At 37.0% G+C, this 25,985-nt stretch overlaps 1 protein-coding gene across 10 annotated transcripts in view; it reads left to right on the plus strand.

Annotated features, from left to right (window-relative positions):
- Positions 1 to 25,985, plus strand: part of pard3ab (par-3 family cell polarity regulator alpha, b) — a 279,421-nt gene that overhangs the window by 193,895 nt on the left and 59,541 nt on the right. For all 10 annotated transcript variants that reach the window (XR_003675910.1, XM_028472041.1, XM_028472043.1 and 7 more), the window contains 2 exons: positions 6,439 to 6,567; positions 18,142 to 18,414. Coding sequence is in view for 9 of the 10 variants with exons in the window: in XM_028472041.1 (XP_028327842.1) it covers positions 6,439 to 6,567; positions 18,142 to 18,414 (402 nt within the window). In the remaining variant the exon portion in view is untranslated. The remainder of the gene's footprint in view (positions 1 to 6,438; positions 6,568 to 18,141; positions 18,415 to 25,985) is intronic.

A 25,985-nucleotide genomic window follows, 5' to 3' on the forward strand; every position in this document is an offset into this window, starting at 1 on the left:
AGTAAATCAGCAAAGTAAAACTGTTCTATAACTATCTCTAATGTCTGAATGTCGTTAATATTAACTTGCGTCATATTATGCATTTCTAAAGATTAAAATGTATCAAATCCATTGACACGTACATTAATTATGAACAGGGTGATATATTCTGAGGCACAGTTTTGCAAACACACCAGCAGTAACCAGTTAGCAGCAAATGTGTCACTGCCATGAAAAACAGCCATGATAGCATAATTTGCACTTGTCTCAGTGTCAACACATCATGATCAAACAGCATGCAAATGCGTCAGCTCTCCCAAACCACAGAGGGCGGGTGCAGCACGATGTGTCTCTGCTTCTTTTATTATTATTTTTTTATAAAGTGTATGAACTATCAAGAGCCCGAGTCCCCCTCCAGCCCAGAGCCATAGGTTTGATTGTGTGAGCGGGGCCTTTGATGTGGCACAGGAGTGGGGGGGGCTCATAGGATGTGTGTGTTGTCACTGAGTCCTGACACTCAGCACAATATCAAGCGTCATCAAGAAGTGACAACTCTTGTTTCCTCCTGACTCATGCCTGACAAAACTTGGTATGAGTGGTATCCCTTTAGGAAGGGAGCGGTATTATTGTAACTGTGTAATTGATAAATGATTATAAATATGGCATAATTACAATTGTAATTAATAAAAAATCTGTTGCTGTTGTAATTATATTTAAATTGTAAATAAGTTTAGATAATTGACTTTGCAATTGTAATTGCCATGAAAATGCAATAAATTTGTCAGTTATATTTTAACGCTTCATATCTAGCTTTCCCACATTTTACCATTTAAAAAATGTTTTATTCGAGGGCTATATTGACTCAAAAAAGGGCACTGACGCCCTCACCAAAAATATTAGAACCTATATTTTCATTGATTAGGAAGCCTAACAAGGTAACCAATATATTAAAACACGTTAGATGGTAGATATTTGTTTATAGTGTATTTTACAGCTGATTTAGGACCCGTTATCATAACAGATGCTAACAGAAAGCTAACACAAGAGGAAGGTTAACTTTTATTAGGTTATGTATTTCAGGCTTTGTAATTGTGATTAATTGTAATTGAACTTTAGTCATTTTAACTGAAAATTGTAATTGACCTGAACCTTTATTTGCCATTGTTGCCATTCTGTTCAGATTATCTTCATTATTCTGACATTACCTATCAAGAAATAAGCTTGTTTTGTAAATGGTTGAGCAGAAAATGTTGTCTAGTAGTGACAGTTGTAGGAGTGTCCCGTTCCGATATCGCTTGAAAATTAGCACGAAAACGAATATCGGATTCAAATTTCCGGATTTGCCGATATATATATATTTTTTTCCAATTCTTTTTTTTTTATTCAATTGTAGAATACTGTAGATATTATGTTGAAGGTTAAAATGTATGTAACCAATTGGTTAATAATAAATGGGTCAGTTTTTCTCATACCTACTGTTGCTGACTATTGTTCTCTGTTTGAGTGACATCACTTGATCAAGCCTTTTCTAACATTCCACACTACAAAATAAGTAATCATTGTTTTTTTTATTAAAGAGAAAAAGAAAAAAATAGGATGATTCATGCTGATATCGGATCACTATCGGTATCGGCCGATACTCAAGGCTGCAATATCGGTATCTTATCGGAAATGAAAAAGTTGTATTGGGATATCCCTAGACAGTTGACAAAAAAAGGTCACATTTTGAGCAGTTTCTTAATGTTTCATAGTGAAGGATTAGCATGTAATGACATTACTATCCTAATGCTGACATTAAACCATACCATGCTAAATGCACAGCTAACAACATAAGTAGATTTAAGACTTGCGTTTTTCAGTAGTAAAATAGAATGCTGTTCCTGTTTCGGACATATTTAACAAGCTAACCGCTAAGCTAACGCTAACTCACGAGCTATCTTAATCAACCAGCACAACATGTACGCACTATATAACAAATGTGATATGTGTGATCTTTATTTTATTCTGTATTGTTACAGTTTCACAGTAAAAGTCTGTAGTCTGGACAACTACTGAGGCAGAGAGACATGTTGTTGTTTGAGACAACATATTAAAAATGATGAATATGGCACTTTTTTCCATGACAGAAGTTGAATAAATGTTCTTATTTTGCACAGATGATATTTATTTGTTGACTACATTCAGTGAGGCATCACATTAAAAGCAGACTTGCAAGTTAGTTAGACGGAGAGATTTATTTGCAGTATAATGTGGCCTAAAATATTGTTGGGGTAGATTTTAGATACAGTTATATCGTTAAAAAGCTAATGTCGAACATCTCAAAGAAATAAGAAGAAATACCAAATGTACTTCAAGAATAGGGTAGAAATAGAAAATGGAATAACACAGAAAGATGAGGGTGGTAGTGTTGTTTTGGTTCTGATGCTGCAGAGTTTTTCCCCTCAGGGGAGGGGGGAGGGTGAATAGCCCCTGTGTGGGGTAGGCCGGGTCACCCATGATGTAGGGCCCGATTTCCAAAAATGTAAAATATGAGGTGGAGAAGATGTTTTGTTTTACTGCTCAACTGACTGGTGCCTAACCCACATAGCACTGAAAAACCACCTCCAATAAATCGACTATTAGTGGCCCTCAGGCAGATGAATCACCCTGACATTTTAAAGGCATCTTTTCAAATTGCAGAAAGTTGGCTTCCACCTTTTTTTTTTAATAATTCTTGGCTCGCACAACAAAGCCGGCAAACCTAACCCCTCATATAGGCTTATTAAATGACCTGGTGTCATTATTAATACTCTGTCTCCTCAACAAAGTTTTCCTATTCAGTCATAAATCTTGGTGTGTGGTACAAAAGTGTTTTATAACGGGTCGTTAATGAAACTTAATGGTGTGAAAAGGAAAGTGTCAACTGTGCCATGGTGACAGATGATTCCAGTTTTTACTTTTATCAGTGTCATTCGGCGCATTTGAGATGACCGCAGTTGAATTAATCAGGTAATGAGCCTTAAGTCTATGCCGCTCTCTTCCAGCTGTACTTGTTCTTTGTCATTCTTTACCCAGAGACTTGTTCTAAGTTTAGCCTTTACCCTCGATATCTTGTGCATCTGCTGTCATTAGTGGATTGCAACTCACCATGACTGTGAGGGATTCATAAAGAAAGTGCGGCGGAAAATTGATGGTGGACTGATTATCACTTGTGAGCGAGTTCCTCCATCTCCAACACCGCATTACAAACTTCCTTTGGAAAACAAACGTGCAACATGTAGGCATGTAATTATCACCAATTATCATCAATTTCTTCAATACAAAAGCCCCTTTGTTCCAAACAAGGAGTGATTATGTCTATCAAATGGTCTCACAGATCGGGTAAGCAGTTATTTTTAGTTACCTACATATGAGGGTATGTATTCATTTAGTGGGACCTTAAGTAGAGTTGTCAATTATGGCCAAATGAGTATGTGTTTGAAGGTTGGCTATACAAAGAGGTGTACATACTCTAGTGTTAAAGCGTTCCTCCTGCTGCTGAGGTGTTTCTGCTGCATGCCGTCTTGCCACGCGCGCAGCGTTGCTGGCCAGGCGGGCATTTCGGATTTCAGGTGACTCAGCATCACATTGCCTCACGTTTCCGCTCTTTTCCTGCATATCAATTTTTTGTCATGGTACAACCAATTAATTATTGATTTGTAGAATAGTAGTTTGTAGTAGTAGTAGTAGTAGTAGTGCGTGCGGCTCGGACGCTCCTATCATGACATCATCAGTTAGAACATTCAAGCCAGAGCCAATCACTGGAGTTCTAAAACAATGTGAGTCAGAGCCAATCACTGGAGAGCCCACCCCCACACCCCACCCATTTTGGAACATTGGAATATTAGAACATTAGAACATTGATCCTGCTTCTCCAGCGATGATGTCATCAGTCCTACCTCTACAGTGATGATGTCATCCCTATGTATCAATGATGTTATCCAATCACTGGAAAGTCCACCTCCACGCCCTCTCAGCTCTGTCTGAATTACTCCATAACAAGGGATGCACACACTTGGGGTATTTGGAAGCCATTGACAAAGTTTCAGGTCGATCAGATACCGTGCCGGGGAGATATGCACTCCACAAACACACGCACACAGACGTTCCTTGCTTTTATAGATAGATAGACTGGGCGTGTCTTAACTGCTCCAGGAGCCCCGCCCACAATCAAGGAATTTTTTTTTATTTTCATCGTAGATGCACGTGAGCAAAAACCTTGGTATTTGGGTACTCTTTAAGCTGCTGATATGTACTGTGTACGAGTATCCATGGAGTATTGTAGTAGTAAATTACTAAAGTGGCATTAATATAAATGTTTTATTAAACACATTTTAAGTGCCGACATGAAACAGTTTAATGCGAGTGCTTCAAAGTTTTTTGGAGTAAATATATAGTGTATGTAGTGATTACACCAAAATCTGTGACCATTGGAGCAAAAAACATGTCAATGCACATAACCTACTCTATGTATTACTCGTGCTTGTAAAATTAGTTCCCTTGCGCATGTAACGTACTTTTCCATGAACTTGTTTAATTAAAAAAAAATGTGTTTGCGTCATCCTTTGAGTATGTCAAAAACTGCCTTAAATCTTAAGAAATTAGAAAATGACTTTATTGTGAACATCATAAACTCATTTTTGCAATGGTTACCATCTTTATTTTTCCTAAAATCATACTTTTTTATTCGTTGTTTTCTTCCACGCAGTGTTTTTTCTGTTATGTTGTTTTTCACACACCTACACGTCAGCCCCGCTGGGTTTTCAGTCGCTCATTCGTTTGCTTGTTTTGTTCAGTTGTCAAGTGTAGCGCGCATCGATTTACTTTCAGTTACCTTTTCTTCTCTATTGATTTAGTTCCAAACAGCACATTCACCAAACACCACCTTCACGCTCTTTTCAACTCTTACTCAGACAATTTACACAGTTTCTCTTTAATCCCTTACTGCACTTCACTGTTCAGAGCTTTTCATTTCTTTCATTTATTTTGCGTCTCGCGACTTTTCCGACCTTTTTCGATAGCTTTCACTCACAGAGACACATCCCTCTCAGGGCGGTCTTTGTATTCATAATAGTTAAGTTTCTCATTCCCTTTACCATTAATTAAGATCTTTTTAGAGTCCATGGAATTTTTTTAGGTCTTCTTTATTGTCCTTTCACCTTTTTCAAGAACATAAGCGTTCTCTACAGAGTAGTGACGGTGGCCTGCTCCAGATCTACTCTGACACAATAAAGCTGAAACATTTCAGCAATGGCTCCCCTTTAGCTCAACTCCAATCCCTTCCTATGAATATAATTACTGGTATTGGCTCAGTTAAAAGCAACTTTAAATTAAGTCTGGTTTAAAGTAGGAAGAAGTGCTTTTCACAACTCGTCAAGGATGTGTTTTCGTAATTCTTGTTTAGGTGCAAATGAAATGAAGGCTATTTCAACGCTTCTCGCTGATGTAGAGCAAAAACAAGCCAAAATATGTTCTCTGAGATTAATCTGTGTATCATTCGTTTTTCATTATATAACAAAAACATGAAAAATGGAAAAAACACTCATTATTTGATATTTGTTTCCAAAACCAAAATGAAAAAATGGAAAACGCCTTGTTTTTCAAATTCAAGCTCTTTTGCTTCAGGATAGAAAACGGAAAACAAACACCTTTATTCGTTTTCTCCATTACCGATTTGCCAAAGTACGTGACCCAGAAGTGTACTCTCATCCGACGCTAACGGTTATGCTAACGGCAGTTAGGCATGACAAGATTGCTGCTTCCAACTGTGCATCCGAAATGTGTCCTTTTCGCTTTAGCTGGTGTTGGGCACAGAACCTCCTCACGGACATTTCAGAGGATTTAGAGACTCTTAAGTGTTGCCGAGCTAAAGATATTTCAGAATGTGTAACGCTTCCCTTCCGGGTCACATACTTTGGCAAATCGGTAGGGCGACCGTGGTTCAGGTGGTAGAGGGTCGTCTGCTGATCTAGAGGTTGGGGGTAAGATCCCAGTACCTGACTATGTGTCAAAGTGTCCTTGGGCAAGACACTGAACCCTAAGTTGCTCCCAATGGTCGACTAGCGCCTTGCATGGCAGTCCTGTCCCACTGGTGTGTGAATGTGAGAGTGATTGGGTGAATGAGCAGATATGTAAAGCGCTTTGGGACTGCTTCAGTGTGGTTATAAGGCGCGATATAAATCTCGTCCATTTACCATTTAATGGAGAGAACGAATAAAGGTGTTCGCTTTCCGTTTTTCGTTTTCTGTACCGAAGCAAAAGAGCTTGAATTTGAAAAACAAAGGCGTTTTCCGTTTTTTCATTTTGGTTTTGGAAACAAATATCAAATAATAAGTGTTTTTTTTTTTTCATTTTTCATTATGTAACAAAAACATGAAAAACAAATGATGAAAAATGAAAGATACATCAATGACTAAAATGATTGCTTTTTTTTTTTTTTAGGTTTGGTAAGCATCGTAAAGATGACCGACCGTTGGACAAGATGGATCGCAAAGGCTCGAGCAAGTGGAGGCAAGAGGAGACGCAGGTGTCCGATGAGGAGACGATCAAAATGAGGATGGAACAAGAAAGGTGAGCCTGTACGATTTGACCGAAGAGCAGAGAAGAGAGAAACTGTTGCCATCGCAGCTTTCCCCAAATAGTTGGAGATGGGTTAGCTTAGCGATTGGAGCTATTTACGAATAGAAGTTGATTAGTTTCCAAGTTCAAAGGTTTTCTAAAACTTTTTCTGCCCCAAATCTTTCATTCTGCCACAGAATTTTGTGTTTTGTTTTTTTAAACTTTCTATTTCGTTTAATCTTCTTTTTTGTTCTCATTTATTTCAACCCTCAAGGAAGTAACCAAAGCCTCAATTTGTAAGTCACTAATTAGTATATTTCTCATTTCACCTACCATTTACAATCCAAATGCAGCTGAAGTTTATCTTCATCTAGGCACTGCATTTATATTCAATCTTCACCCACTGCTTATTTTTGATCATTTCATGACCTGCCATCTTCCTGTTATCATTGTGGTCTCACTGTCTTTATTGCAGTCGGTCTTCTGTCTATAAACAATCAACATAAATTCTTAAAAACAGCAAAAACCAACTTATATCCATTAAATTGGTGTGGAGAAGCTGGACATTTTTTTTAAAATTTAGCTCAATTTGGTGCAGCGGTAGCTAGCAACCGAGGTTAACCACCAGCTCTCTCATCTCCAAACATATATGAGCTCCCAAAGCATGTGTGCATTTCATCAAATGCATTGGTTTGTTCCTGCTCTGAATAAACTGTGGGAGAATTCTATATACCCTCTGATCAGGAAGTCAGTGGTAGAAGATTGATGGTATTAATGAGCTATATCTTCTTTCTGATGGTAAAAACTACTGCTACTATTCTGTGGACTTGCATCCAATATCTCTACCACGCACTGTGCCCCGAAAGACACTGCCAGAATACGTGACATTTCTGGTTTTGAAACAGCTGAAATGTTATGTCTGGTGGAGTGATGTCATATCATGGGAACACTATATACAAACCACAACAAAAATGGTGTAAAGCAAATCACTGTCCTCCTTGTCTAGCGAAGAAGAGCAAGAAATGAGTGTAAGAATGAAGTATAAACACATGTCCTGTTATCCTTAAATATTACTAACACCTTTTACCCTTGGGGTCAAGTTGACCCCAGAGGAACACCACTGCGTGCAAAAAGCATTCAGCAAATTGAAAAAATATTATCATAATGATTTTATGCTTAATCAATTGTACCATCACACTAGGAAAAGTTATGAAATATGAAGCAAAAACTGTAATTTTTTGGAATGATAAACATTGAATGGTGTCAAATTGACCCCAAAGGTAAAAGGAGGGTTAAAGAAACTTCCGCTTAAGCTCTGTCTTTGGTTTTTCCCAATCTTACAATGCAATGTGCCAAACTTTTACCAAGTTCGAGGCACATGACCATTTGTCAACCAACCCGTTGTTTATTATGGAGTAAAAACAATCTTGGGAGCAGCAATTTCAACATTTGACATCCATTTGGGAGTAAATTCTCTAGAAGAAGTACCTTTAATCTATTGATCCGTGAGGCCTACGTTATGTGTTTATCTGTATTGTAAAAAAAAAAAAAGTTAGTTATCGTCTCCAGCAGCTTTAAATAAGCAGGATCAAGATTACAGCTCCCATTACAGAGTCTCCGTATTCTCCAACTGAATGTCAAATAGTACTATACCAGTAGTGAGGTGTCTGCGGTTTATAAATGCCAATTCCATTATAGCTCTACCAGCCAAATAATTATCTTCCAAACACCTTTGGTACAGGGCGAGAGTCATTTTTTTCCCCTGGAGTTCTTTAAATATATATATAAAAAAACTTTTCTCCTTTTTGGTTTTTTACATTTGGAAGGCAGATCATCTGATAACATATTATCTCTTACATTGGCAGCACAGGGTGAACCCAAATGACACATCATGTGATTTTTTTTTTGTCACATGGGATATCATTATCACTCTGTTAATCCATGACTTCTTTGCTCCCTAATGCCACAATGTTTATTTCTATTGTACTTCTTACATAGTGACCTGGATGGAAGACAACATGTCGGAAGATATTTTTTTAAAAAAAGGACTTTGTAATGATTAGATATGTAGATATTGGCTGATTCTGCAACTCTGCAATAACTCTGCAGCACATTGTCTTTGTGCTCTGTAATAAAACTGTTATCTGTATTGTCTCCTTTTCACTGCTGATATAATGGACTTAACGCTTGATATATGAGAAGCATCCACCGCTGACGTTTTTATTGTCTTCGTTATTGTGTTCTATGACGGCTGCAGCTTAGATCTGATTAATACCCAATGTGATATAGTGCATCAAATGGATACATTTATGTTTGGACCGTACGGTGTTCTGTTATTAAGAATTAATTCAATTACACGAAGTGAATAAATTCACTCACAAGTTGCACTGACGAGAGCACGAGAATGTTTATACTAATCTCTCAAATAGTGACAGTGATTACAGTCATATTTAACTATGAATTGCAGTAAAAGGTCCAGTATTATGCTATTTTTCACCCATCTCCATTTGTTCTAAGAACCCCAACAACGTAGTATTTGAGGTTTATTTTCCCAAACTCGCCTGTTTTCCAGAGCTTTAGCTTCTGAAAAGTCACTTTAATGATGCTTCTAAAAACCAACTGTTTTGGGCCTTCATGCATATGCTTGAGTGGGCGTGTCTGGAGACTCAGACTTCATGCCACAGCTGATCACCATCGCAATTTTATTTTGCTGCGTCGCATTGGGTCACAAATACGTCAGATCATGTCAAAAGCGATACGGGGTGATATAACGTCTACTAAAAATGGAACTGATTGTGAGCGCTCACACTTTACTTTGGATTATCTATATACTGGATTATTTATATATTGAATATAAATACATTACCCGTGGATAAAGGGACTAGTGGTTAAGGGAGCAGACTTGTAAATGTAGGCTCACTGATTTGAATCTCCCTGGTCCATCACTGTGGGATGTTGATCAGTCCCTTATATTAACCCTAACCTGCTCCCCGGGTGCTACACCATCGCTGTCCACTGCTCCTCAGGGAGGGGTTAAATGCAGAGAACACATTTTGTGTATGTAGCTTTACATATATGACAATAAAGTATAATCTATATTCTATAAATAATCACAGTGTTTGTTTTACCTGTGAGGTGGTTTGAGAGGAGGAGATCATGTTCTCATAGGGTAGGAGGAGACAGGATTGTCAGGAGGAGGAGTTTCCGTGTTGTGATGTCACAATGTGAGAAAAATCCAACTTGCCCGTTTGGAGCTGACTTTTTACAAAATGTGGAATAACAAGGGAGAGAGGAAACAGAACTTGTTCAACTTTGGTCCTCTGAAAACCATTATAAAGTGACTTTATTTTTCATAATACTGCCCCTTTAAGGTTATAACTTTTCATGCAAAGAGCAAAAACAGTTCTAGATTTTAGCAAATTCTGTAAATTATACACTTGAGAATTGTATGTCTGACCCATTCTAATAGATCTAATCTTTCCCAAAAGAACAAGCACACTACTAAACAATGATCCAATGCTCTGTTTGACTTAGCTGCTATCCAAACGTTCATTAGGGAGCTTGGACCTGTCTCTGCAGAGTGTATTGATTGACTACTGCCAGCAATAATGGTTAATCCAGCTTTAATTGACTAAAATAGATGAATCCTTCCCAGGTTTAAGTCTTAAATCTCTTAGAACTTTAAAGTTAGGCAGAGAATCATACAGAACTTGCCAAAGACAACTCAACTCAACTCCACTTTATTTATATGGCGCAAATTGTGCTTTAACGAAATATAAAGTCCATAGTAAGATAAAGAACCCAACAAGATCCACACGAACAAGCAGTCAGTGAATGTTTCAATATTTTTTTGTGAAATGCAAGTTGAGGGGATCATTTTAAAAGTTAAAAAGACTAACCTTAGTGATTAAAAAAATATCTATTTTTTTAAATTAAATTTGGGAAGAAAAAAACAGAACAGCGAACATTATTTTAAATAAATAAATAAATAAACAAACAAATAAATAAAATAAACTGGTCAGGAAAAAAAAATCCTATGAATACTTACTATATAGCCAATATTGGGGGATACTTTTTGTTCTGGCCATCTGTGAACTAAATCAAATCTTGCTCTGACTTCAATGAGGGCACAGGGTCAAACCATATAACAGACAGTGTGTTGCATTTCAGGACATTTGTTTCACTGAACTTTCATTGACCTGGACATTTGTACAAGTGAGCTTTTTATTCTTCTTTTTCAAGATGAACTGCATCAGATCAAGGCTGAGGGACTGAATAAGTTTTTGTTTTCTCTGTCATTGAAGTGACTCAGATTAAATATTCACTCATGACCACTGGGTGGTACGACGTGTATATATTCCTGAAGAATCATCAAAATGTGAGGAAAAAAAAAATTAAATCCCAGCATTTGCCAAACACAACTAGCCTTGTTAGCAGTCCAAATGAGAGTTTATCAGTCACGTTATCCTGCTGGACCTGCTCTCTTTGTGCAACTTCCTGTCTTTCACTCTGGTCTATCAGTTCTGTCAGCATAACCGCTAAAAGGACAGTTTATCATGCACTAAGCACAATAGCACATAATGGACCATTGTTCTGGCTTGATGTGGTAGAAAGGTCACTTGTCAAATTCATTTCTACCACAATAATGTTCCATTTGACCATTTCTATACCCTTTTATCTGGTGCCTCACACTTTCTTCCCATCTTATTGCTTTCCTCCCTGACCGTTGACCCTATTCTCAACTCACGTTTCTTTTGCTAATCCGGTACTTATGCATTAAGCATATTGTCTTGCAAAATCAGCAGGAATATCTTTGTATGGGTTGTATCTATCCTGAGAATCAATAGGTAAAAATCAATCTTTATGTTTATGGTTTTAAACCTTTGTTAGCATCATTGATGTCGTGGGTATTGACGTAGCACTGAAGGAGACTTTTTCACCATGAAGCGACCCTGTCAGATTTTACTTCCTGCATCTTTAAAAAAGTTAGAAAGGTGGTTCATAGATGGAAATTAATCTGCAGTAATCGAATAAACAACACATGAAGGTTGCTTGAAACCCTGTAAAATTCAACCCAAATGACAAAGTATGTAAACTTTACTAGTGGGAATGAGCTGTGATTTAGAAGCTATAATAAGCACTTTAAAGCAGGCTTGTGGAGTAGGGTGGCTCACAATATAACAGTATAAAAAATAGTTTTCCATATTTTGCCAGATTTCATTTTCCCTGGTTCCTATTGATATTTTGAACATCTGTACCAAAAACTGAGCCAATATAATGAGCTTAAAGGGCGGCACACTTTTTCCACAATTTCAACCAAAGAATGCATAACTTTCACTGATATCAGAAACTATGAAGACAAGTATGGTCATTATATTAATAGTTTCTCCTTGTTGTTATACTGACTGAGTAAGAACATTAGAACGGTTCAAACACTATTCCTGAATATAGAAAAAATGTCAACATTGTGAGAATGTGTGCCACCAATAAACAGTGTTTGGAATAACAGCGTTTAAAATAACGCCGTTATGTAACAGCGTTTGTTTTTCAGTAACGGGGTAATCTAACTAATTACTTTTTACATCGTTACAATGCTGTTATCGTTACTGAACGCTAAATGCGGTGCGTTACATGTATTGATTGAATAAACTGTTATCTGAAAGCACCCCTGGCTTCATAGTGAGGAGGTGGGTTAAAAACAAGGTGAGTGATTATGATTGGCTAAGGCGGCGTCATGTTTCATGGTAGCCAATCAGAGCCAGCGTTTTTACACATGTGCCAGCACACGCGCCACACACACACACACACACACACACACACTACAGATTGGATGAAGCAGCAGAGGTAGTGAGCGTAGAGCATTTTGATGAAAAGTTGACATTTTTAAGGTGACGATACAAACACTACTTTAAATTAATTGTGGTCAAAGGGAAGAGCATGTATGTGAAGTGTTCATTATATCCAGGAGTGAAGACTCTGTCGACATCCGTTGTAAGCAGCACAAATTTAATGAAGCACCTCACAACACACACATCTAAAAAATCTGAATTATTTGACCTATAGCAACTTTTTTTTAATTTTTTTTTTATTTTTAACAGTAACGCAAATAGTTACTTTTCTTGGTAATGAGTTACTTTTATTATAGAGTAATTCAGTTACTAACTCAGTTACTTTTTGGAACAAGTAGTGAGTAACTATAACTAATTACTTTTCTAAATTAACGTTCCCAACACTGCCCCTAAATGTGCAGCGATTCACTCCATTTTTGGTACAGATGCTTACAATGTCAATTGGAACAAGACAAAAAGCGATCTCACAAAATTTGGTGAAAAATAATTTTCTGTACCACCCTATTGCGGAAGTCGATATGTTTGATAAACTGTGACTCTGATTACTCAAGATAGTGTGCCACTCGCATAACTTTTTACTGGTTTTATGAGGTTAAAGGCATCTGATGGTTCTGAATGTAACGTAGGTGTCTTTCTTGTTCAGCTTTCATTTTCAATATCACATTTCAAGTGCAACGTCAAAATCCGTCCGCTGTAATGTTCCTGGTCTTCTTAGGAGTGACATCATAACGTCCAAAGAACTGAAAGACACAAAACTAAGCTCTAAACTGTTGAATTAAGAATGCTATTCAACCATAGACCGGCTGCTATTGTCTCAGAAATATGAGAATTTAGCCTGCCGTGATGATAATATAATCGGCTAAAAGTTGATATAAATGACTCCAAAAACAATTCTTGCACAAAGTTGTAAGTCGGTTTTATTATTCAGCTGAGACTTGTCATCTAAAGCAGGGGTTCTCAACTCGTCTCACCCTGGGACCCACATTTTTCCAAGATCATTCAATTGTGTCCCACTTTTTTTAGAAAATAAACCAACCACATTTATTTTATTTTTTTTTACTGCTGTTGAGAAAACACATGTATATATATATTTTTTAAAGCATGCATTTCTATATTTTCCTGTGCAACATGCATTTCACAGCATGCCTGTCAAAATATGTCTTTCAAAAGAAAAGACAAGTCCAACATGAGACACACATTAAGTATTTATTTTTTTTATCAGTTATCCGCTAACCACCCATTATAGGTCTGTGAACCACTTTTGGGTCCCGACTCACCAGTTGAGAATCACTGATCTTAAGTGCATTCATGTGATGGTTTTGTATCACTTAAATAACTTCAGCTTTTGTGTGACTATAAAATAACGTCTGTACATATTGCAATATTTTCCTAAAATGAATCAGCCTCTTTGTGATGGACCTTGTTTTCATGTCTAACGAAAAAGCATCACCACCACCACCACCATTGCAGTGGTGTTGGTGCTCATCTGTATTTGCACGTCTATAATACAAAGAAGTTGACAAAGATTAATGAGCTGTTTCCATTCTTCCTACCTGGTCCTCTTGACCCCTCTCTGCCCATAGAAAGGGGGATGGCAGGTGAAGGTCAGGATTGGTATGTTTAGTCTTATCTTATCATCCGCTGTGCTTGTGTATACAAATCAAAGCGGCTTCAACTTTAGCTTCTGCTGCTGCTTTCACTGATTGGGAAACACACTTCCCTCTGGGTTTAAAGATAGATTCCTCACAAGACCCTCTTTCCTTTGACGTTGTTGAACACGCACTCGGGGGCGGATTCACTAAGATCTCAAATAAAGGGTGATAACCCAGTAGCATCGCTAAATCCTTCAGTGACGCAGTTTCTTCACCTGCTGCATGGAATTCACTAAGATTGCAGCAATGATTAGTGCACCTGCTGAACTGCTGCAGACCACCCTTATTTAAATAAGTGTTTTGTACTTGTTGTGTTGAACATGGAGGGTGAACATGTGTGTGCAGAAGCAAAAATAAGCTGATCGTAGCATACGCTCACGCCAGAATTGATAAATACTTGCGTGAATATGGTCGAATGCACATCGTATGCTCAGATCTGAACGTACAAACAGTTCATAAATAAGGGCCATTGTGTGTCTATATGCACAGCAGGCACCTTGTGCAGAGTAAGCATTTAATCTGTTTACTTGCTGACTTTTAGAGGAAGTTGCACCCCCGTACATCGTCTGCACCAACACTGTCCTATTAAAAGGGCCCTGCTGAAAAGAGAGCATCGCCATAATTGGTTGTTGTATGACTGTTGGTCCCCCTGCTGTAAGAAAATGCTGTTCCCTGTTAGTCAAACAATGGTGGTTCAAAGAGAAAATGTGATTTCATTGTGTTTGTTGTGCATTAGAGACGGTGCCATGTCAGAGGAGTGAGAAGTGTTGTGAGAGGGAATAAAGGCAGTGTACCGGCTAAACATTAGTGACACATTTTATTACAAAGTGCTTTATTTTTTCCCTTCATGTTGTCAAAAGACGACCTCTATTTCCCTGTGGCTCAATTCACTGGGGAAAATATGATAATGGCCTAAAAAGACACATTTCGTAGATGCCGCTGTGATTGTCGTTGTCTTGATAAACATGACAGTGTAGTATTAGCGCGTCCTCACTTTTGCGCATGATATTGCATACATTTTTCTGTCAACATTCAGACTAAACCATTAACTAAAGATAAAGCCTTTTCAATTTTAGTGTTCTATCATTAAAAGAAAACCTTGACTGCTGCTTGAAAATCAGCCTCCATTTGACAATTTGTATTATCCTTGTTTTTATATACTGTATTTATACTTTTATTTATACAACTTTTAAATCACAAGAAATTGTTTTTCCTACTAAATACAATTTGAGATTATTCAACAGTGTAAAAGTGTCAGGAATATTTTGCCTCTTCGTGGTTGGTAAATTGCTTCTTGATGGAGTTGCCCAGCAGCGTTGTAAGATAAGGCAGACTGGGCTTGTTTGGCTCCATAAAGACAGAACTAAGGAATATTAGTCTGCACATGTTTCTACTGCCAACTTTTCAGATTTCTTTTTTTTTTTTTAGAAAAGCCATTGTGTTATTTTTCATTTCTTGAAGTCTTTCCTTAGCTTATCTACTGACGCTAACCAGGAACTCATGAAATCATCTTTTGGATGAATAAATACAGCACTTGAGCTTGCATTGTTTTTATAAAGTTGTTAACAAATTAACGGTGGATGCTGATATATTGGCTTCCACGGAAACACCCAAATTGGCTGAAATTAGAGTGACTGCATAACTCAGGGAACAAATTAAAGAAAGCAGGACAAAAATGGTGTCAATCGTCTCACTATCTTGTCTGGCAAAGAAACGCAAGAAATCACGTTAAGAATGACATGAAAACGCTTCTCAAAGTAGAAATCATAATAAGAGTAAAGTTATTCCCTCCATGGCAGTTTCCAAGCTGTATAAAAGCTTGAAACTAAACAAAAACAACACTTGATATAAAACACAAGAGGGAAAGGAATTAAATATTGTCATATCTGAGGATGAGTGGCTCGATATGTGCGGCACGCAGCCCACCTTCACCAGCTCAAGGAGATGGCGGTAGTTTGGCTGGAAGAGCCTGATCCGTTTCTTCATAACACCACAAATCTTAAAGAGACAACTGGAATGTGAACAGCTGTGTGGGCAGGCAGATGTGGACCACTCACACATCTTCTGGTTATGTCCAAAAATCCAATCCCTTTGGAGGGAGGTCATACATGTAATCAGAGATGTTCTGTTTGGTCAAAGTGGATGTTCTCTCCAAAAGTCTAGTTTATCTTTTTAAAATAATGACAATCGCAGCAAAGAAGAGCATCACAAAAACACAAAAACTGTGTCTCAATGGATGAATATATTAGAGGAAATATATTCAATGGAAGATTGAACCCATTACCTGAGAACCCAGTTGAGAGGTTTTAGGAAACGATGGACCAAATGAGTGAACTATAAGACAAAGGACTGAATATTTACAAGGACCCCCCCCAATATTATGTTTTGTTATACTTTTCTTCATGTAACGTAGAAAATGTAGATAAAAAAAGAAAACACCTCTTAAAGAAACATTTTTGCTTTAGTGCCATCTTTGCATTCTTCTGCGGGACTCCAAATCCCACAATGCAATGTGCAAAACTTTGCAAGACTCATGAACATTTGTCAACAACCCGATTGTTATGGATTTCCCAATACAACTTTTTCACTTCCGATACGATACCGATATTGCAGCCTTGACTATGGTTCGATACCAATCCGATACGATATCGGCGTGAATCATACATACTTTTAGAACTTATTTTGTAGTGTGGAATGTTAGAAAAGGCTTGATCAAGACATTTTAACCTTCAACATAATACCTACAGTATTCTACAATTGAATAAATATACTATAATATATATCGGAGATTTTAGATGGAGTCCGATTAAATTTGATATTCGTTTTCTGGCTGATATCGGACCGATATCCGATGGGACAACCCTACCGATTGTTAATGATGGAGTCAAAATTAAACTTGTGAGCAACAATTTCTACTTTAATTTATCTAATTTGTGAGTGTCCTTATTAGAGGATTTATGAGAATAACTTTTGGGTAACATACAGGTACAGTTTTTAAGTTACTGGGGGTAAGAGTGACCACCCCTTCATGCTCAACACCAATGCAAATTTGCATCTGGTGCCATCCCGTTGACTTAGGCTACGTTCACACTGCAAGCCTAATGCTAAATTTAGATTTTTAGATTACCCTATATAATGTGACCTGCATCGGATTCCAGTTTGAACTGTTTGCGGCTATGAACTAACAGACATGCTCAAATGAACAGTAAAAATGACGTCAGATGCCGCAAGCTGTTGCACAAACGTGGACGGAGTTAGCATTTTGACGTTTGTTTCAAAGTGTTTGTGCAGTGGGAGACAGAGATTGAATGATCAGGTGCAGAGGAGGATGAGGATAAACAAAGAGAGAGAAAAAAAAACATTTATTTTTGGCTTTTTGCAGTGCTGGCATGCTTTTAAACACAGACCAGTTATGAACCTTCAAGCTTTGCTTGTATGGGAAGTGTCACCCCATATACTTATTAAGTCCAAGATCTCACTGTCACTCTATTGACTTGCTCCATCATTGCTATCATCCATTTTTGCAAGGCTCCCACTCGGCAGAATGATGACGTGTGATATCATTGTATGAAACGTGCATTAAAACCGCCTTAACCGTTCACACTGAGGTCGCATTGAAAAAAATCAGATCTGTATCTGATTCAGGACCACAAATAAAAGTGGTCTAAATCTGATTTGAAAACAGATATGGGTCAGATGGGCTTCTAAAAAAACTGACCTGGTCACTTCATCCCCCAAAAATATCAGATTCCAGCCACTTTTGCTTGCAGAGTGAACGTAGCCTGAGACACTTTTGTTTTCTGTCTTATTAGTACAAATTTAGGTCATAATGTACTGAACAGCAGCATGTTTTTTTTTTTCAAATCTTTTTTTGTTTAATATTTTTGCAAATTGAATGATAAGATTGTACTTTATTAGTTACACAATGGATGAATTTGGTTTTATTGTGTTGAATGGAATAAATGATTGTTTTTTTCTCTTTATCCATTTCTCTGAATGTTTGAAGTGCGTAGCTTCATTTCAATAGTGAAGTATTTTATGTGGTGTAAACAAATAAGTGAAACCTTTTCCTCCATCACCATCAGAATACAAGCCAAGACGAGGGAGCTGCGGGAGCGACAGGCACGGGAGCGCGACTACGCCGAGATTCTGGACACGAGTCGCTCGCCTGAAATGTTGTCCGAGGAAGAGCACATGTACGTGGGCATCAACGCCCTGAACAGCTCCGTGGACAGTGGCCACAGTCGACCCCACAGCCCCCGTGAAGAACACCATTATTACCATTCGCACCAACACTCCGACACCCTTTACACCCAAGTGAGCAAGGCCCGTAACGACCGGCCGCCATCCACAGATAGGTAGGAGTGCATTTATCATCTGTTATTCTTTGTCTGTTTGTTTTATTTATACACTTCTTCTATTTTTTGGTGGGAAATATAAATATTGTGTAACAATACCAAGCCAAGGTCAATGTTGTGCACCTCCAACATCATGCCCTTTCCTTCTGGGTGACCAGCTACCAATTAGAGTTTAGCTACTTTTTTCTCTCTAATTCCAAAGTGTGACTCTTAGTATTTCAATAAAAGGTCTGTCCTGGCCTGATTATGTCTCACATTTCCAGCTCTCTTACATCTAAGGCAGCATTATAACACGTAAACGAGCAGCTATCACACCTGGAGGAGAAAATAATCACAGCAACAGAAGGCAGGTGGTAAATGTCAGCTCACCGACTGTAGGACACCCTGATGTAGGATTAGTCAGGGTGAGTGAGCGAATGGAGACCTTTGAGTGCCTGTTGCTCTGCTTCATCTCCCTCGACCTTTTCTGTCTCTCGTTCTGTTTCTCTTTGCGTGTGAGAGGATTTCACCGCCTTTTTACATCATTTCAAAACACTCTTTCAGCCAAAAGGATCAACCTCCATACTGGATCTCTGAATCATTACTTGTTTCCTGCCTTTTGGTAAACATATTAAGTCAGTCGACACCTTTTAGAGAGAGCCAGTTCAAGGCAGATCATGTTGCCCCAGAAATGTGTCTTGTTTTCTTTATTTCAGAGCAGTTTTTCTGTTGATCCAGGTAATTTGTCCAGATAATTATTGTTGAGTTACCGACAAACCTCAAACATAAGGAACAAAGGTCAAGTTTAAAAATGTGGTATAACTTCATTGCAAATTTAAATAAGTGCACTGCAACTAACAGGAAGTAGTTTTTTTAGTTGTTTGGCATAAACTGTAAAACCATCATAATGAACTTTTATTAAAAATGATCAAATAATGACAATTGCTTGTAAGCTTGAGTAACAAAATACCTAAAAACTAGCCTGTGATATAATACCTACTGAATGCCTTTATGTCCTATTGCGATAGTCAATATACAAACTAGGGGTCATGAAAAAAAAATCAATAATAAATCCATTATTCCCGATTTTATTATAGACGATTATGAAACAATTCTTACATTTTCAGAGAGTCATTATTTACATTTTTCAAATTGTAATAAAAACCATTCAGCAGATGATTGACATTAAATAAAAGATTAACAATCAAAATGTATATCAGTAATTGTTAATAATCTTAACTTGGTTTGTAATCGAATAAATACTTGAGCACAAGCTAATGTGCAGCATAGAGGAGACATGATTTGAAATGATTTTTGTAGAGGTCGACCAATATATCGGGCCGATATATGGAATGCTTTTTTTTAATTATTATTATTATTATTTTTTTTTATTAATTTTTTTTTAGCCATTAAAAGAAGAAAGAAAGAACATACAGAAAACATAAATTTGTATGTATGAATATACAACACAAAAAAGTAATAATATTAGCAGCATGTGCAAGGGAGAGGTGGAAGTCCATTGTAAATCCATAATAAAAAGCTGATATAATAGGATAAGGATAAAATATAATAGTGCCTGACAAAATGTAATTTTTGTTTTATTGGTTGTGTATGGGTATATTTAAAGTTCGATAAATGTTAAAAGTTCTATTGGTGTATTTAATGTAATTTCTAATACTGTATATACATTTATATCATATGAGTGTTTCAATTGTCTTTAATAAGCAGTATGCTTTAAAAATAAAGTATATCGGCCTCCAAAATATGCTTTATGCTTTATCGGCTGATTTTTTATTTTTTTTTTTAAATTGTCATCTGCATCGGCCTTTGAAAATCCCATATCGGTCTACTTCTAGAATTTGGTCACAGGTTTCAAGTAGCCTCTGCAACCCAGCACTGCATTGTGTATGGATTCCTTATTGATTGAGTTGCTGTAACTTCTGCACATACTGTATATATTTTACTGCCCACATTTTATTCCCTGATGCTGTGTTTTTTTAATTTTTTAATTTTCAGCATCCAGGTACATTGTCTAAAATAATGTGAGATCCTGCAGATTAAAGCTACGGTATGTAGAATCTGTGAGACTGGAATGGAAACAGGAAATAGGAATAATTAGTGATTTAGAATACATTTATTGATAAATACTGTATAATATTTGGCCCATTGCACCCATTTTATTCACAAGCTATAAACTATGGAATCTCAGTTTCCTCTTTCCAAGTAAAAACAACCACATTCACATAAATCAAGAGTATTTTTGATTTACTTATTTAATTACTTTTCAGTCAGTCATCTGCTTCGAATGCTTGTCGTGATTCATCAATCCAACTTTGGGACTGGTTTCTTCCACTCAGACGTTTATCACTCAATAGGACCGATTGTCATGATCCATCAGTATGACTTTACATTTTGTTATATGTACGTTTGCTAGCGGCTACACTAACTGCTTTGTCTAGGAAGAAGTTACTTTGAAGTTGTTATGACACCGCCATACGTGGCATAGACCCCTGGAAATCTAGCAGACGTACGCGCCTCCGACTCACTCAGGAAGCTTGTTTCCTGTCTGCCCCCTACTGAACAGGAAGGGAATTAAACCCTCCCTTGTTGAGCTCAGGAAGGCAGGCAGGGCTCCTTACCCAATGGTGGAAGTATTTGTTATTGTAGGATTCCGTTGGCAGAACGAGCCGATATCAGAGCTTAAGATTTAATCAAAGCATGTGCACAGAAACCGGGAATGAAGGAAAACATTGTTTTTTCTTCACCTACGCTTTGTTTTGAATAGACCTGCTTAGATAAGTTCCAATGTAAACAGGTTTAGGTTTCATTCGAGTCAGCTTGAATACATGCTGGGCCCAATGTTTATAGAAGCTACTTTTTTTTCCCCTTTTCGTGGATTAAATCAGGAAATAGTCTGTTTATCTAAAGGATCAATCTACCTCTGATCTTTTCCAAATCATTTTTAAATCTGTCCGTTTAAAAGGCAAAAAGAGTACGATAGACTTGCTTAAACCTATAATTACCCAAATATTGTCCTTCTATTTTCCAGCACACATCCTGCCCGCAAAGTATAGTTGTTGTTTTCCACTGATATTACCACTCATCATCAGCTTTGTCATCTTGAGCTTTTTGACGCATGTTATTCAAGCTTTTACCAGCCAAGAGGAAATTCCTTGAGACTTTTCTTTTTTCTCTCTTTTTTCTCGTGTCTAAATGAGAATCCCAGAATCCCAGTGGCCCCCGTCTCTCCGGTCCCCTTAGGGCTGTAAAGCGGACAGTTGCTCCACTGACTCCTGCTCTATTGCTGGTGGTCCAATGGGACGACTTGTGAAGGAAAGAGCATACAGCTGCATAAATATCCTGTGGAATGAATGTTTATTTGCTGCTGTCACTTTTAAACACAGCACTGTCAGACAATTTCAATTTCACTGCTTTATTTTAAAAACAGAAAAACAAGAAAAGTGGCTCTGAAATAGGTTCATTAGCCTTTGGGGAGATTCGACTATTTCCATTTCTTCAAAGTCATGAGTACGTTTGGTGCAAACAGTCGGCTGCTCCGTCAGGCCTGAAACCTTTTCTGTTATTTAACGTTTGCTATATTTCTCACGGAGAGAGACTTTTTCTCATTTAAGTTTTATGCAACTTTATGAGTTTTTTGAAGTTTCTGCATCGACATGGAGACTAAAAATGATACAAAATGACATTATAGCTTTGGAATGGTGGCAAATGTCATGTGCGGAATATTGCAATTCCTCACATGACAATTTTATATATTACATATTGTCTGCTACATTAGACGACGTTGCTAGAGACATTTCAAGTTTTAGGTAGTGTGTATTGGTTCCTATCACATCATTGTTACCATAAAGTATTATTAGTTTTTTTTTTTACTTAATTTTAGGTTTTCTCACTGAGAAAACCATTTCTTAAAAATACAACTCTTTGTCCATGTGAACTAGGAGTGTTGGAAAAAAAATCGATTCGGCGATATTACGTCGCGCGATTCTCGTATTGATTCTAAATGCATTCATATCATTTTTCTTTTAATTAAAAAAAATAAATATATATATTTCATAACCTTTATTTAACCAGGAAAGTCTTCTTCACTGCAGGAGACATTGTAACTGCACAAATAAGTGCACTGAAACCTGGGCATGTTGACCAGCTTGTGATTTTTCAATAAAATCTAAAAATAAAGTACTAACTTTCTGCATTTATTTGTTGTTCTAGGCATATACCTCAGTTAAGTTGCACTAAAGTCAAAGTTAGTTTAAAACCCACAGGCAGATTGTATGTTATTTTTTATTTTAAGTTGTTGGCACATGGCATGTTAAAGCCAATGTTTTGAGTGTAAAATATGCCAATAAAATATATTTCATACATTATGTTCTCATGAAGGTGTACACATTTACAGATTAGTTGTCTCTTAAGTCATATATAAAAAAAAATAAAAAATTGCAGTAATCGGGATATATCGTATCGGGATACGAATCGTATCGCCAGATGCCAGACAGTACTCACCCCTAATATGAACTATCAAAAAAATATTATTTTTTAAACTTCAACCAATTAATCGTATATCTATATATTTTCCTCAATAAAGTTTTAGCAGAAAGCTGATTTTATGTCAAAGTCACTGGCGTAAAAATGCTTTTATTAAAATCTAGCTGTGCAGTTTCAACTTGTTGCACACAGACATCATGTTTCAGTGCATGTCTGGGTTGCAGCAGGCATTTGATAGGACACACTCAGATACAGTAGCATAAATACTGTCCTCCCCTTTTCCCACACTGGTCTGTACATCTAATGGTTAAAATCCAAATTATCTCTAAATAACTGAGCTTTTTTCTTGCTGACCAGTTCCTTTTTCCTTATCAAACACTTTTTTCCATCTGTGTCCATCGTCATGTTGCCATAGCACTTGGGGAGAATGAGCGAAAGCAACGACTCATTAAACTACTGTTTTAACGCAAAATAAGCATTGAAATTAAGATATATTTGTACGTATTGTCTTTTTCTATATCGCTTAAGATAGAGATCGTGATCAGCCATATATATATATATGTATAACTTTTTTTTTTCTAAATCTAGATTTTTGCAGTGACATTTAGCAACCAGCCTACATATTAATATTTTTTTGTTATCTACAGGGTTCCCATGCAAGTATGGAAAAGTTTGGAATTTTATTTTTATTTATTTATTTTTTTTTTCATTTCTAGGTCTGGAAAACTATAGAAAATAGAAACTAATGTATAGGAAAATATTCAAGTTTCCATGACTGCTGTTACTGTTGAATTTTAAAAAACAGAAAAAAAAAAAAAAAAAAAAAATGAAAAAAAAAATATTTTTAAGAAATTGATCATTCTGTTTTTGTTTTTTTTTTTAAGCGCCTGCTAGCATAGCTAAAGTGTTTGTGTGAGAGCACACTATGCATCCCAGAAAGCATTTGGGCAGATTGACAAGTTGAAAACCAAGCAAACGATTAATTCCATGATACAAGTAAATTATATACATTTACATATTTACATTAAATGTCACAAACTATTAGAGTTATGTTACCTAGAAGTCTGGAAATCAATGTCTGGAAAAAGAATGGAATTTTGATATTTTAAATGTGTAGGAAAGCTGTATTTAAACTTGTGTCTTTTTGGTCGTATGTGTGAGTACAATTGACAGACATCAAGTCATGCGGAGTCCCATTATGAGAAATTTCACAAAAATGGTAAAAAAAAAAAAGTGACATTTTTTGAAAAATATAATAAATTTGGACACATTTTCTTCAAATCTCATAAAAATAACATAAAATTTGCAATCACAGCTCTTTATTAATAAAGTGTAAAACATTTTTTTTTTCTATTTTCATGCTCAATGTTCAGCAAGGCCATTCTAGACCCTTAGTTTGGGAACCACTGGTATTGAACTATTAAACGGCTATATTAGCCCTCAGCATTTGCAACATCACAGTTGTGTGAGTACACAGTGTGCAATAAGCCAAAACAATCCAATACCAATGTTTTATTTTCTCTCTCAAACACAAGGCAGCATTAGATGCAGGGAAGGCTTGGAGGAAGTGTGTGCGTGATTTGATTCCCTGTGTTTCAGTGAAGGAGCCGTGCTCTTATTGAATAGACTCTATTATAATTCATCTCAACCGTGGGAATGAGGCTTCAGAGGGATCGTAGTCAAACACAGTCTTGGTTATCTCAAACAGGCGAGAAATGAAAACACAAATGAACAGAACAGTTGCCTCGCAGATACCGAAGAGTGCATGCGTTTCATTTCACATTGTGCAAGCTCATGTCATACAGCATCTAGTATCATCTTTACCAGATAGTATCTGGATCAGTGATCCTGATCAAGGTACCATGATCATTCACAATTTAAAGGTGCAATATGGGAGATTTGCAAGCAGTTTCGTCCACCACTAGGTGGCATATTACTGAGTAAAACCCACTGCATGTACAGGTGACAATATTCTCTGCTACACCTATGTATATCATGTGTGATGCGTTCATGAGTGAAGATGTTTAAGCAGTTGTTTGTTAGTTGTAAACCTCACGGGTAGTGCACTGTTTATCTGTTTGATAGACATTAGCATGAAGCTAGCTGACTTTTTGTATAGTGGTATTTTTTATCCCCCGCCACAAAGTGTGGAAGGGGGATATAGGTTTGTTCCGAGTTATTTTTTCCAGAGTTATTGCCTTTGTTCCGTTTTTTTTTTGGCGGGGAATGTTGATGACTGTCTTCTTGTTATTGTTATTATTATTTGTTACTATTTAATTATTTTCTCATAGCAAACATCTCTTCTTAGAATGTGACAATGTATTATTTATTATTATGACTGTAAACTGCACATAAAGACCTAGTTGTGAACATGCTCACACACACCGAGTGCACAAAAACCACCTGATTTAAAGAGTTTTTCCAACCTGTTCTTAACACTAGCTGCATTATGCATACGCTGCATGTCAAACCCGAAGAAAAAAAATCCCCTTTTTTCTTCTCTTTATCCTCTTTAATCCACTTACCAACAGAAACCAAGCATGTTGTTTATTTCCTGTGTTTCTGTATTCCTCCACATTTGACCTTAAAGCTATTCTCAGTCACTTTATCTCTTCTCTTTTCACAGTATCATGGTTCAGCCTTGTTTGACTGTTAAACATTGTTGCATCATGTTTAGCCATTTCTGTTTATTTCTCGTGCATGCGGTCTAGCTTTGCTGCCAAGTTTGCAGCATAATGTCGTGTCTTCAGAGGAAGCTGTAAGGACTTTATCAAAAATAAACAAATATAACAACCTTCAGCAACTTTGGAGTCACGACTTGTGAGTTAAGTTAAAATAACTTCCAGCTACGAATTGTTTCTTCTTTGCTTCAACCTTCTAAACTCGGTCACGTCTCCTCAGCCAGTAGCCAAAATGTGGTTCTCAGAGCAAAACAGAATATGTATATGTGTGTTCTCACCATTCACTGAGCAAAATAGGATGTCGGGGAACATATCTGCTATCATTGCTGAGTCATAATGGTCACCAATGCAGATTCAAAGCCTGGTGAGAAAGTATGCACATCATTTTAATCATCTGCCACCATGTTT

The sequence above is a fragment of the Gouania willdenowi genome, chromosome 17, assembly GCF_900634775.1.
Source record: "Gouania willdenowi chromosome 17, fGouWil2.1, whole genome shotgun sequence".
NCBI classification, from domain to species: Eukaryota; Metazoa; Chordata; class Actinopteri; order Blenniiformes; family Gobiesocidae; genus Gouania; species Gouania willdenowi.